General features: G+C 40.4%; 1 protein-coding gene across 1 annotated transcript; it reads right to left on the reverse strand.

Annotated features, from left to right (window-relative positions):
- Positions 1-1250: 1250 nt before the first annotated feature.
- LOC144073107 (thyrotropin-releasing hormone receptor-like) lies at positions 1251-10816 on the reverse strand. The gene is made up of 2 exons (XM_077598677.1): positions 9691-10816; positions 1251-1825 (listed from the first exon to the last, which is right to left on the reverse strand). The coding sequence occupies exons 1-2, from the start codon at positions 10501-10503 to the stop codon at positions 1379-1381; spliced, it is 1260 nt and encodes a 419-aa protein (XP_077454803.1). The 5' UTR covers positions 10504-10816; the 3' UTR covers positions 1251-1378.
- Between the last annotated feature and the right edge of the window lie 2033 nt (positions 10817-12849).

Here is a 12849-nt window from a genome sequence, read left to right on the forward strand (position 1 = left end):
CCATGTGTCTAACTAAAAAAGGATAAGGATAATAATAAGTGTTTCAGAATTCTGGTAATTCTATTAGAATAATTTGAAACCTGGGTAGTATTTTACAGTCGCTTCTAATACATCGGTTATGTCACCCCATTGAGTTTTACAAATTGTATCTAACTTTTTTTAGTTTGCTAAAGGATACAAGAACTAATTGCCATGATTATTTGAATTCATGGTATCTGAAAGGTGATTTTATGATGGGGGACTTTCATTTTACATCTAGCTCAGTCTGCTACCTTGCTCAGTTTGCGTGAATTGTTTTGAGGACATAGAGCAAGGGTGTCAGACTCAGGTTGGTTCGCGGGCCGCAATAACGTCAGCCCGGTTTCATGTGGGCCGGACCATTTTAGATATAATATTTAGATATTTTTCTTATAAATTGATTGAAATAAATGGATCAAAAGCCCTGAATATTCAGTTTTTATAGATCTAAAAGTGTGTGAGCTTTTTTTCTTAGTAAGGGAAAATCTCTTTTGATTATTATGTTCCATATTAAAGTGGAAAACAGAAAATATTTTTATATATTTTTAGATTTTACAAATGATTTTTGAACTAAAAACAGAAAAAAATGGATTAAGAAAATTTAATTATTGATTTAAAGGGGGAAAATCAGGAAATATAATATACATCTATATCTATCATTTTAATTTGATCCTAAAACAGAAAGTCGGCACTCATGATTGACTTTCCCGGGCCACACAGGATGATGCGGCGGGCCAGATTTGGCCCCGAGGCCGCCACTTTGACACCTGTGACATAGAGTATACGGATGGATGATGCCTGCATCAACCAACCAAGCAACCAACCAATTTACATTGTGACAATGGAGATGAAATAATAATGTATATACAAGGTAGACCTTAGTTTTTTATGTTGAGGCTAAAACCATGTCTAATAAAACAAGTATTGGTGGCCCGGCGGTTAAGTGGTTAGCATATCAGCCTCACAGTTTTGGGGTCCTGGGTTCGATCCCAGGTCACTCCTCCTGTATGCAGTTTACATGTTCTCTCCAAGCTTGCGTGGGTTTTCTCTGGGTACTCCAGTTTCCTCCCACATTCCAAAAACATGCATGGTAGGATGGTTGCAAACTCTTAGGTATGAGTGTGAGCGTGAATGGTTGACTGTCTCCTCGTGCCCTGCGATTGGCTGGCCACCAATTCAGGGTGTCCCCCGCCTGGTGGCCATAGTTAGCTGGGATAGGCTCCAACAACGCCGTCAAGGTTTTGACCATATATTCATTTCAAAGCGCAACACCCGCCCCCCTGCAAATTTTTGACCAAAGTGCTGGAGGCAAAAATAAAATCTTGCTCAGTTCACTGTAAATGTGTTCTTTTTTCATTATTTAAGCATCTTTTCCCAAAAGGGACGGCTCTTCCGACTCATCACAGCTCATCAGATGCTTGCCAATTTGCGGGATTTCAGTGGGTAAAAACTGATCGCTAGGTGTCTGTAGCTCTTCCATTTCTGTTGCAAAGTGGTCAGGACTTCCTCCGTTGGATGTATCCTTAATGACACTGTAGGTGAGTGCCGCGCTGTATGAGGCAGGTTTCTCCATCTTCTGAGGCCCACAGTGACACAGCTTTTTAAAGGCAGCGCGAAACTTTTGAGACATGACATTGTAGATGACCGGGTTGATAGCACTGTTCAAATATATGCAAAGGCGGCAGAAGAGCAGGAACCAGTTGTCTAGGTAAGCCTTGTCCAGGAAGGAGTTGACGACAACTAAGGTCCGGTAGGGCATCCAAAGTAAGGCGAATAGGATTACTACCACAGCCAGCATTTTGGTTACCTATCAAAATAGAATTTGTTAGAGGGAAACAATTAAATCGATTATTTCAACATTTGTCATATGTTTCCAACTAAAGTCATCCCAAAAAAAATCAATGTATCTGTAGATTTTTTTCTATTGCAATTGAAATCTTGAACACTAGATAGTGCTAGTCATTGAAATTGTGCCTCTCTATTAGCTCAGTGGTAAAAAAAATGACATATTGAATTTAATTAATAATTTTCCGCATTTTGTTTAAGATAAATTTAAATGAAAAAAATCGATGTGATGAATTATTCTCTCTTGATAGGGATTGTTTCTACTTTTTTGCTATCGCTGGACATTTTCTCCCTATATATGTTTAGCTAATACTTAAAAAGTAGGAAAAAACACAGAGAAATGACATAAATCATTTTTTTTGCTATCTTAAATGTGTTGTAACAAGTCAATACATGACCTCAATAGTGGAGGTTTAAATCAAATGTTTACAACATTATTTCTGTTTATACTTATCTCCATTCCTCCATATCTCCTATTTTTTCACCTAATGAAGTGATGTGCTTAGATTGGCCCTCCGGGGTATATTGAATATCAAGTGATCCTTCATTGGCTCAAACGTTTGCCACAAAAACTATGATGATTTCTAACCCCCGTATTCTTTTACACTGCTGACGTTCAAATGTTAAAATGTATTTCTTTTCTCTTGTGGGTGCGCATTCATACACAGAAACATTGCAAACTAACACATTATTATGTTTGAATCACATATTTTTGTTCATGGTTATCTGTCCTCTGAATTTTTATGGATAAATTACCGTATTTTTCGGACTATAAATCGCATGTCAGTGTAAGTCGCACTAGCCCAAAAAATGCACAATAAAAAACACAAGTCGCATTTTTGCTTAATTTTATTTGCTAAAATCCAAAACAAATAACAGAAATGTTGTATAAAATGTTCATATTGTAGGAACAATAGTTAGTGTCCAAAGAATAATGTACAGCATTTCTCCGCACTCAGTCAGAGTCCAAAATATTTTAACGAATTCGGTTCTAATCTAGAAGTACTATTCCTAAAAGCACCGTGGGAGTGGGCAGAGCGAGGGAAAAGAGAAGTGCAGAAGAGATAGATGGAAGTTTTTGCTGTTGTTCTCGCTGGCTACGGTCGCCATGTTGTGTTTTTAAAATGCAAATAAATAAGTAAAAACTGATGAGACTGCCGACTTTTTTGTCGATGATACAATATTTTAGCATCTACTGTTGTTCCTCTCCGCGCTCAGTTCGTTTCCATCTAGCACAGTGCGGATCGTTTCACGCCGTTGTTCTCTGTGATTTCGTTTTTTTTTTATTGTTATCAACCCCGATGCCTCACACATTTGTTGCTTCCTCTAAGGATGTTACTGTGTCTAAAGAACAACGAAGAATGAAGACAATCGTCTGGAATCCTCAAGTTCTCATATGGCTAAGGGAGGGAAGGCTGCCATTTCACTCAATTTTAGAGTAAATGAGACGTCTTCCATCATTTTTAGTAAGACTAAAAAATAGGGTTGTTCCATGTCATAAATTGTTTGTGTGGAAGCTACTTTTACCATATCGATAGCCAAAATAAGAACATCGCCTTACAAATATTATCAAACCAAAGTGCAGTACAATGTTTATTTTATTTAATATTAGTAAGTTACAGGCCGTGAGGTTAGTCCATCGGCCTCGCAGCGCTGGGGTCAATGTTTCGATACCAGGGGGGTCCTCAATGTCTGGAGTTTACATCCTCTCCCCAGGGTTGCATGGATTTTCTCAGGGTAGTCCAGTTTCCTCTCACATCCCAATAACATCCACAGTGGGCTTGTTGAACAGTCTAAATTGCCCCTAGGTATGAGTGTGAGCATTCAGGGTGTTGGCCTGGGAAGGCTCCAGCACCCTCCACAACCCTTGTGAGGATAAGCCGTTTGGAAAATGGATGAATGAATATTGCAGGCGATTCTACAGGTTCGCTGTGGCAACCTCTTAGGGGATAAGTCCACCCACCGCCAATGTTGAAGGCCTAGAGCTTCCTCTTGTCCTGTTCATTGTAAAATTAGTAATTCCAAGCAAAAGTGGTACTAGAGTTTAAGTCGCGGGCAAACTACATTAAAAAATAAAATAAAAACACCCTGCGACTCTCGTCCGGAAAATACGGTAATCCATTTCAATCTCACTACCTAATAGCAAAAGGTTGCAGAAGAAACTATTACTTGATTAATCCCAATGCATGTATAAAAAGCAATTTGTAATCAGGTCTGCATGTAGGTATATATCATCTTCACACCAAACAACCAAACACACTGTTTTTCATAAGAAAGTCAGCTGTCAGGTGAAGATAAATAATCTCCTAGGTGATAGATTAGTAACACCCACATGAGGCGCAATGAGTTTATACTTGCAGTGTCTGCCTTTCTTTACATTTTGGCAATCCAGCAAAATCCACATGATTTTCTACTTTATTTTTACAGTGGTTTGTTTAAGGCAGACCAACCCAGAGACATGTGAGTGTACCATTTTGTGTGTGCATTTCTCAAACAATATCCACCAACCAAACTGAAGGAGAAGAAAAAACATGTTTGAGTTGGAGTTAACTGATTAAATTGGCCATTAGCAGAAGGACATCTTTAGGGTACCACACCCTCTTTGTCATTTTAGAAAGAATTTCATCTGAATGACAAGCATGCATCTCCAAATACATATCTGATACCGTGTGCTTTTGTCAGGGGCATCAGCAGGTTTTATGTGGAGAAAGAGGACTACATTGTGCAATAGAATATTTCCACCAAAAGGCATGAAATTGATTAGTCTATAAAATTCCATAAATAGTGTTAAAAGACACAATTTACTATAATCATCATGGGCTTCAGCATGAGGAGGAAAGCGGCAGTTTATAGTCTAAAAATGTCTTTAACAAATTTATAGTAAGTAACATTTTTATAATTCATCATTGTAAAATACAGAATTACAAAGATTGGCGAAAAAAAAGGTTATTTGGGGACTAAAAGGGCAATTTAAACAGGCAGAAATAAATCATTTTCTGATTATTTGATAAATTGATTAATTCAATTAGATTTAAAAAAAATTCTGTCCTTGAATTAATTGTATTTATTAATTATACTATCCTTTGAGGATAGGGGTGGGGCAAGTGGTTAGCGTGTCGCCTCACAGCTCTGGGGTCCTGGGTTCAAGTCCAGGTCGGTCCACCTGTGTGGAGTTTGCATGTTCTCCCTGTTCCTGCGTGGGTTTCCTCCAGGTACTCTGGTTTCCTCCCACATTCCAAAAACATGTATGGTAGGATGATTGGGCACTCTAAATTGCCCCGAGTCTGAGTGTACATGGTTGGTGCCAGCACCCCCTGCAACCCTAATGAGGATAATGTGGTTCAGAAATTGAGATGAGATGAGATTATCATTTGAACCTGTCCTCTTTAGTTGCTTGGACACGGAGAATGGTAATTCTGAATGTTTTAAGAATTTTCATGTGCCACATGGGAGTTTGGTGTTGCCCACTATGGATATTTATACTGGGCTGCTTATTCAAAGAATGCTGCAAGGAAGAAAACAGGGGACAAAGAGAAAGAAAGAAAAGAGACAATAATGATACAAATGAATTAGGCAATATGTAAGATAGTACTTATTGTAAGTAGCAATGATATCTAGAAATTCTTACATATGGGGAGGAATACCGAAGGGGAAGATATGTCTTATTGGCGTGATGGAGTAAAATTATTGAGCAAACAATCTTAGTGAAGTGTAGTCGGGAGTTTAGAAAACCTCCCCCATGGGTATTAATTAGTAAAAATCCCACTTTTAGCTATTTAATTGCTAATCCTGACATTATTGGTTTTATATACTGTAATGTTTCTAATATAATCATACGTATTCCCACTCTAACGTGTTTGACAGTCATTTGGTAAATAAAACTCAACTCAGACGGGCAAATCCTGGAGAAGAACAGACAAAGTACATCCTTTTGTCTGCGGAAATAGTCAAGGGAACACCATCCGCGCCCCAGTCCACCAGCCCATTTGAGTTTGCTCTAACCAGCCTCCTGGTATAAGCGAGGGACGCCCAAGCCACCTGGGAGTGACAGCCCCCCACTCGATCAGTGAGTTCAGCAGACCGACCACTTCCTGGGCCCAAGCAGAACACTGGGATAGAGGAGACGAAGTTGGGAAAAAGAAAGCGAGAAGGAGTGGGACTTTGCCATGCCCCCTCTATTTGGCGGCGTAGCAAAATTGTGCCTTCTGTCCACAAAATTGCCTCTCACACAGGTTGTGTCCCCAAGGAAACATCCTCACTGCCAAAACATGTACAGCGCAGTTTCTGCTAGCACAAAAATACAATTACATTGTAGAAGCACACAGGTCCTGTCAACTAAAATTGTCCCCAATGTCAAAGAACAGTGGTTAAATCTTTTCACGTTGACATATAAATAAAAACTCAACCAAAGTACTTCAGGCGCTTAAGAATGTTTTCGAGGCACATGCACAGGTTTTCTTTTTTAGTATAGTATAAGCTTCATTTTAAACAACCACGGTTCATACGTTAATAGATTTGAGTTTTCTTTGCGCCTCAATATAAAAAATACTAAGTGTAATTTAGATACAATGATAAAAATGTGTGTAATTTTCCTGGGGCTTAAAGGAGCGGGCATGGGACTATCCCTCTTTATCAAATTGTCTCTGTCCACTCTTATGTTTTTCGTGTTTTACAGCCCTTCTATCTTTTTTTTAATTACATTTTAATATTTCTTAATACATTCCTTTCTTACTTTACTTTGTACTTTATACTTTTTACTTTAATGTTTTTACAACTTTCCTTGTTCTGTTAGCCTGGCTTCTTTCGGCTACTTTTTTTTGGAATCACACATGAGACTAGCTGTTACAATACGCAGCAGAAGGAGCAACACCTCGGTGCCGCCGGAGATTCGGAGCTGGATAAAAGTGCCGGGAGAAGGGGCAACACTTCTGACCAACCATTCCATTATGGGATAAGATGGAAGAGCTGTCGCCGCTTACCAGCAACGGAGTCGAGGGGCTCTACTCTGCTACTGTTGTCTTCTGCTCCAGACTACTAAGGAACTGTGCAGATAAGCTTGGAAGAGTGACTCTGCATATTCGATACCTCGGTCACAGTCTGCAGAAGTTCCCCATCTTGTGGAAGACTTCCTGTGTGTGGTTGCAGTTTTTGTCCAACTTTACGTCTTTTGAGTCTGTATCTGTTTTTGCTACCGCAACCAAAATGGCACCGTTCAAGTGGCAGCCGGTGGCGGTAGCTCCTTCCACTCTTGCTCGTGTTGTGTTTTTGCTGCTTTTCTGTCTTAATGATTTGATTTGGTGATTCTCATTTACTTTGATTTGCTTTGTACTTTGTGCTTTTGCTGTGTTGTTCTGTCTAATCACCCTCTTGCTACTGCCACAATGAAATTTCCCGAATACGGGATGAATAGTTAGAAAAGTTGTCCAATCCAAACCAACAGAAGCAGTTTTGTGTTCATGCAGACCTGACGTCACAAAAGTCAAAGTCCAACAAATTTCTGGTTCATGTAATGTAAAAAAGGAATAAAACAAATTTATTCTCATAATATTATAATTTTTATCTCCTACTATTGCAACATTTTTGTATTATTTCAATGTCAGTCTACATTATTTTTGCATCTTTACTCTTTTAATATTATGACTATTCTCATAATCCTTTTTCTTTCTTTTGCCTTTTGTTGCCTGGATGTTAAAGTAGGGTTCAGGCTCGAAAGCAGAAGTTACATGATAAAGTCATGAGAAAACATATTTGAAAATTTAATCCCTCAACATCACAGGGTGGAGCCTATTTGGTCAAACTGGCCACATCACATCGCAGTCAACGTGTATAGCCAGGCCGCCTGTTGCCCTTCCATTAGAGATTACGTTGATAACACGGCTGGTGTGAACAGATCATAACAGTTTGAGCCAAGTGGATTTCGACCATTGGATTTAGCATCTTGATTGGGAGGAAAATATCAGCTCCAAAGATAAAGAAATCAAGTGACGCATGACTCGTTTATCATACTTACATTTTTGGTATATTTCCCACAATCGTATCAATGACTATGATACTATTATCATATACAGTACCATTGACAAATATACTGATGTTTGTGCACAATGTTGGCAACATTAGAAGGCAATGCTAGTGCAAAGCGCGTGAATGCTGAAAGACTCAAACACAAAAATATGGAAAAATAAAATAGAAGCAGACTGTTTAAAGTTCATTTGCCTCTTCTGGTGTCACATTCTTTCTTAATTTCCATTTTATATGCAAACAAAGCCTTTGGTCGGTTGATATGGAGGGCCGTGTAGCAGGATCTTTTTTCCCCATCAATTGTTGCCTTCCTTTGTTGCTCTTCATACAGTTAAAAGCCAAACACAGTGGCATATTGTCACTGCTTTCTCTTTAAATACATTTAAATATTGGAAAATACATATTTTATATTGTGAGTTATATCCAGGGTATATTTCAGGGGTTTTTTCTTTCATCATCTTCTGTACCGTGCATCCTCGTAAGGGTTGTGGGGGTTGCTGGAGCTCATCCCATCTGACTTCGGGCAAAAGGCAGACTACACACTAAACTGGTTATTGAGATCTTTTTTTAAAATTTATTTATTATAGTTTGGGTGACAGTTCTGGGGTACTGGGTTCGAATTCATGTCGGTCCTCCTGTGTGCAGTTTGAATGTTCTCCATGGGCCTGCATGGGTTTTCTCCAGGTAATACAGTTTCCTCCCACATTCCAAAAACATGCATGGTAGGCTGATTGAACACTTAAAATTGCCCATAAGTATAAGTGTGAATGGTTGTCCATTTCCTCGTGCCCTGCGATCGGCTGGCCACCAGTTCACAGCCCGGCCCAAAGTCAATTGGGATAGGCTCCAGCACCCCCCGCAACCCTTGTGAGGATTAAACAGCTCAGAAAATGAATTAATGAATTATTGCTGTTTGTTCATTTGATCATTTTAGATGATTTATTATTTTGATTAAAATATATAAAAGTGGCCCGGTGGGGAGAGTGGCCCGGACAGCTGGGATAGGCTCCAGCACCCACCCCGACACTAATGAGGATAAAGCGGTTCAGAAAATGAGATGAGATGAGAAAATTTATAAATTAATTTTATATATTTTCTCATCTCATCTCATTTTCTGAACCGCTTTATCCTCATTAGTGTCGTAATTGTATTTAAATTAAGATGAATATCTTCACAATATAGAGATAAAGCAAAACTATACACACTATATGTTTAGCATGTATATAAATAATTCAAATGTTCTATAGACATTTTTGTTAAATAGATAAGGATAAGCAGTACAAAAAAATGAATGAATACTTATGACCTGGCGTGCACGTACATGTCTTGATAGAATTATTTATTTATTCTTAATGATAAAAAAAATTGTCACTTGACTTATAAAGGGTTAAACACTATTTTTGAGGCTTATACCTTGTCCTTACAGAGACCGTATTTGACATGACAATAACTATTGGTCTGTTCTCTTTAAACCTCATTACTACATAGGATTTAATGTTTTACTGGTTATATTAGGAAAACATGGATGAATCGTCCAGTTATATGCTATTTCCCTCCTCAAACACACACCCACAACCTCACAGGTTTTGATGGTCACTGGTCATATTAATAAAGAAAACAATCTTGAATTTTAGATGACCGGTAACAGTTATTTAAGTCAGAAATATATGCTTTTTATGTCAATTATAGGGGCCTATTAGGGTTCTCCATCTGTTCTATTCCTTCCTTCACAGAGTACAGTTTTTTGTGTGTTTTTTGACAATGGTGGAATTGAATGTTGGTATGAGAGATATAGATATATTTCCTCACCTGTCTGCGGGAAGCAGCAGTGCTGCTGCTGTTGGAGCTGGCTCTGATCGTCCTTCCTCCGAATTTACTGGTTCCTCTCCCCCACCTGCCGGTGCTTTCTTTGGGGTCAGCAGGTAAGGGGGTTAGGATGAGAATCCTGGCGATGAGTCCATACAGAACTGTGGCCAGCATGAGGGGCAGCACGTAAAAAAAGGCAAAATCTATGAAGTAAATGGGTAGATACTGACTCCTGGATACTTTGTAGGCACAGCTGACGAGCACGGCGTTGTCATATACCAAAGTTTGCGTGTCTGATAAAAAGAGCCACATAATGCAGTAGATGGACGTGAGCGCCCACACCAGCAGAATAATCTTCTTTGCCCGGGATAAAGTGCACAGAAATTGCGCTTTGATTGGGTGACAGATGGCGATATATCGCTCCACCGTGAAGGCTGTGATGGAACAAGAGGACGCGTTTATCCCCAAATATTGGAGATAGGTGATCGCCAGGCAACCGGCGTATCCGTACACCCACTGCCCGTGCAGGGCGTCGGTGATGTTCGGTAGCCCAGCCGCGGTCAGCACCATCAGGTCGGCAACCGCCAGGCTCACCAGGTAACAGTTGGTGGGAGTCCGCATGTGTTTGGTGGTGAGGACCACCAGGATGACCATGATGTTGCCCACCATCCCCATTCCGCAGATGAGGGACACCAAAGAGACGCTGACTGCCTTGTACTCGGGCGCGTAGTCGCTCCAAACGCCCAAGGTTTGATTTTGCTGCGTCGAAAACGTCTCGTTCCCCCTTGTCATGTCCCCTGTGGTCAAGTTGTCCATGATGGGCTTCTTTGGAGGGGGAATGCACCACCAAACCACAAAAAGAATTCCGTCTAAAACCGAGTTCCAGCCATCAAAGGTTGAAGTTAAAACTCACGCGTAATACTCCCAAAAATCAACCGCGCCCTTAAAAAGTCCGCACTTGCCCTCTTTTGGATTTCTTTTTTTTCCATTCTGAATGTTCATTTGTTCATTCTTGCTTCCAAAAAGAGCCAGTGGATTGAAGTTTGCGTGGTCGTCAGCTCCTGCCTGCATACTTTGATGACTGCGAGAGAAAGGGGGATTCGGCAAAGGCGCACAAAGATCGACACCCTGTCACCACCACACAAGGAGCATGCCTAGAATGTGAATGCAGCCAGTAGACCTGCATGATACTTATTTGTCATTTCCCATTATTAAATACACATCTTTGTGAAAATTGCTTTATATTTTCTTTATTGATAGTTTTATTTTATTTGGCATGGACCATGGAGTTCTGAGAACTACTGTCACCACATTACACCCCCAGCACCCCCCCCCCCCAAATAAAAAAAAATAGCCCAACTATAAATGTAATGACAATATCTATAAATATGGTGCTTATCTTATTGAAACAAACAAAAAATGACGATTTTCATAATATTTTATAATTCCTGATTAGTTTTGGTTATCTCATCTCATGTTCTGAATCGCTTTGTCCTCACTAGGGTCGCGGGGGGTGCTGGAGCCTATCCCAGCTGACTTCAGGCCAGAGGCAGGGGAAGCCCTGAATTTGTGGCCAGCCAATTGCAGGGCAGACGGAGACAAACAACCATTCACGCTCACACTCATACTTACGGGCAATATTGATGGTCCAATCAGCCTACCATGCATGTCTTTGGAATATGGGAGGAAACCAGAGTACCCAGAGAAAACCCACACAGGCCCGGGGAGAACATGCAAACTCCACACGGGTGGACCGACCTGGATTTTAACCCAGGGCTCCCACTGTGAGGCCGACGCGCTAACCACTCATCCGCCGGGCCGCCCTAGTTTTGGTTATTAATACAAAATGGTAACTCCAAAACGACCTGGTATCCACTTGTGTTCCCAATTAGATTTTTTTTAATTTTTTAAATCAATCATCTTTATGGAATTTTAGTTCCTCAATAAACATTTGTAGACTTGTTCATGGGGCTGTCCGTCGGCCCCCCAGTTGTGGGGTCCTGGGATCAAATCCTGGTCGCTCTACCTGTGGGGAGTTTGAATGTTCTCCTCAGGCTTTTGTGGGTTTCCTCCAGGTACTCTGGTTTCCTCCCACATTCCAAAAACATGCATGGTAGGCTGGTTGGACAATCTAAACACCCCTAGGTGTGAGTGTGAGCGTGAATGGTTGTCCGTCTCCTCTTGCCCTGCGATTGGCTGGCCACCAATTCAGGGTTTTGTCCCCTGCCTCGTGCCCGAAGTCAGCTGGTATAGCCTCCAGCACCACTCGCGACCCTAGTGAGGATAAAGCACTTCAGAAAATGAATGAATGAATGAAAAAAACATTTTTTTTCATGAACAAACTAGTTAAGAAAATAATTACTAAAATTAAAATGAATATAAACAGAAAGAGCCACCTGATGGTGCAGTGGTTTCTCTGTCTGCATTTGGTGCAGGCAATCTGGGCTCGATTCCCACTCGGTGGCAGTGTGAGTGGTTGTCTGTCTCTGTGTGCCCTATGACTGACTGGCGACCAGTCTAGGGTGTAGTCTGCCTTTTGCCCGAAGACAGTTGGGTTAGGCTCCAGCAACCCCCGCAACCCTTTCAAAGATGGTCGGCATGGAAGATGAATGAATAAACATAAATAGATTCTATTTATGGCCCTATTAACAATGTTCATACTATATAGTTCATTGCCTGCCATTGACAACGGTAGATGTCTATTTCTTTTAAACTGGGAGGACTAGCTATGCATGGTCATGTTAGAGTGTCATTGACAAGGATAGACATTCAATCTATTTTGACTAGGAATTCTGGGAGTAAATGATCCCTCAGTCTAACGGATTGGACGTTTCACGCTGTCACTGGCAGCCACTTAAGTAAGTGCCATGTAAAGGGTTAAGACTGCCATTTTGACATGAAGTTAGTGACATGATCTTATGAAAAAAAAACACTGCTCACATTGTACTTCTAATTTGATTTTTAAGATATCAACACACCAGAGGAAAAACAACTTATCAGAGGCTTCTAATTTGACTCTTAGGAAACCGATGCACCTGAGGAAAAACAATCAGAGACGGAGGACTTCTAAATTGAAAATGAACAAGTGGCAACTGGAAATGAAATGAAGGAAATGAGGTGGAATTAACAACAATTGTGCTTGAAAAATGGACAACCCTTTTT

Source organism: Stigmatopora argus, chromosome 4 (genome assembly GCF_051989625.1).
Source record: "Stigmatopora argus isolate UIUO_Sarg chromosome 4, RoL_Sarg_1.0, whole genome shotgun sequence".
Taxonomy (NCBI): Eukaryota; Metazoa; Chordata; class Actinopteri; order Syngnathiformes; family Syngnathidae; genus Stigmatopora; species Stigmatopora argus.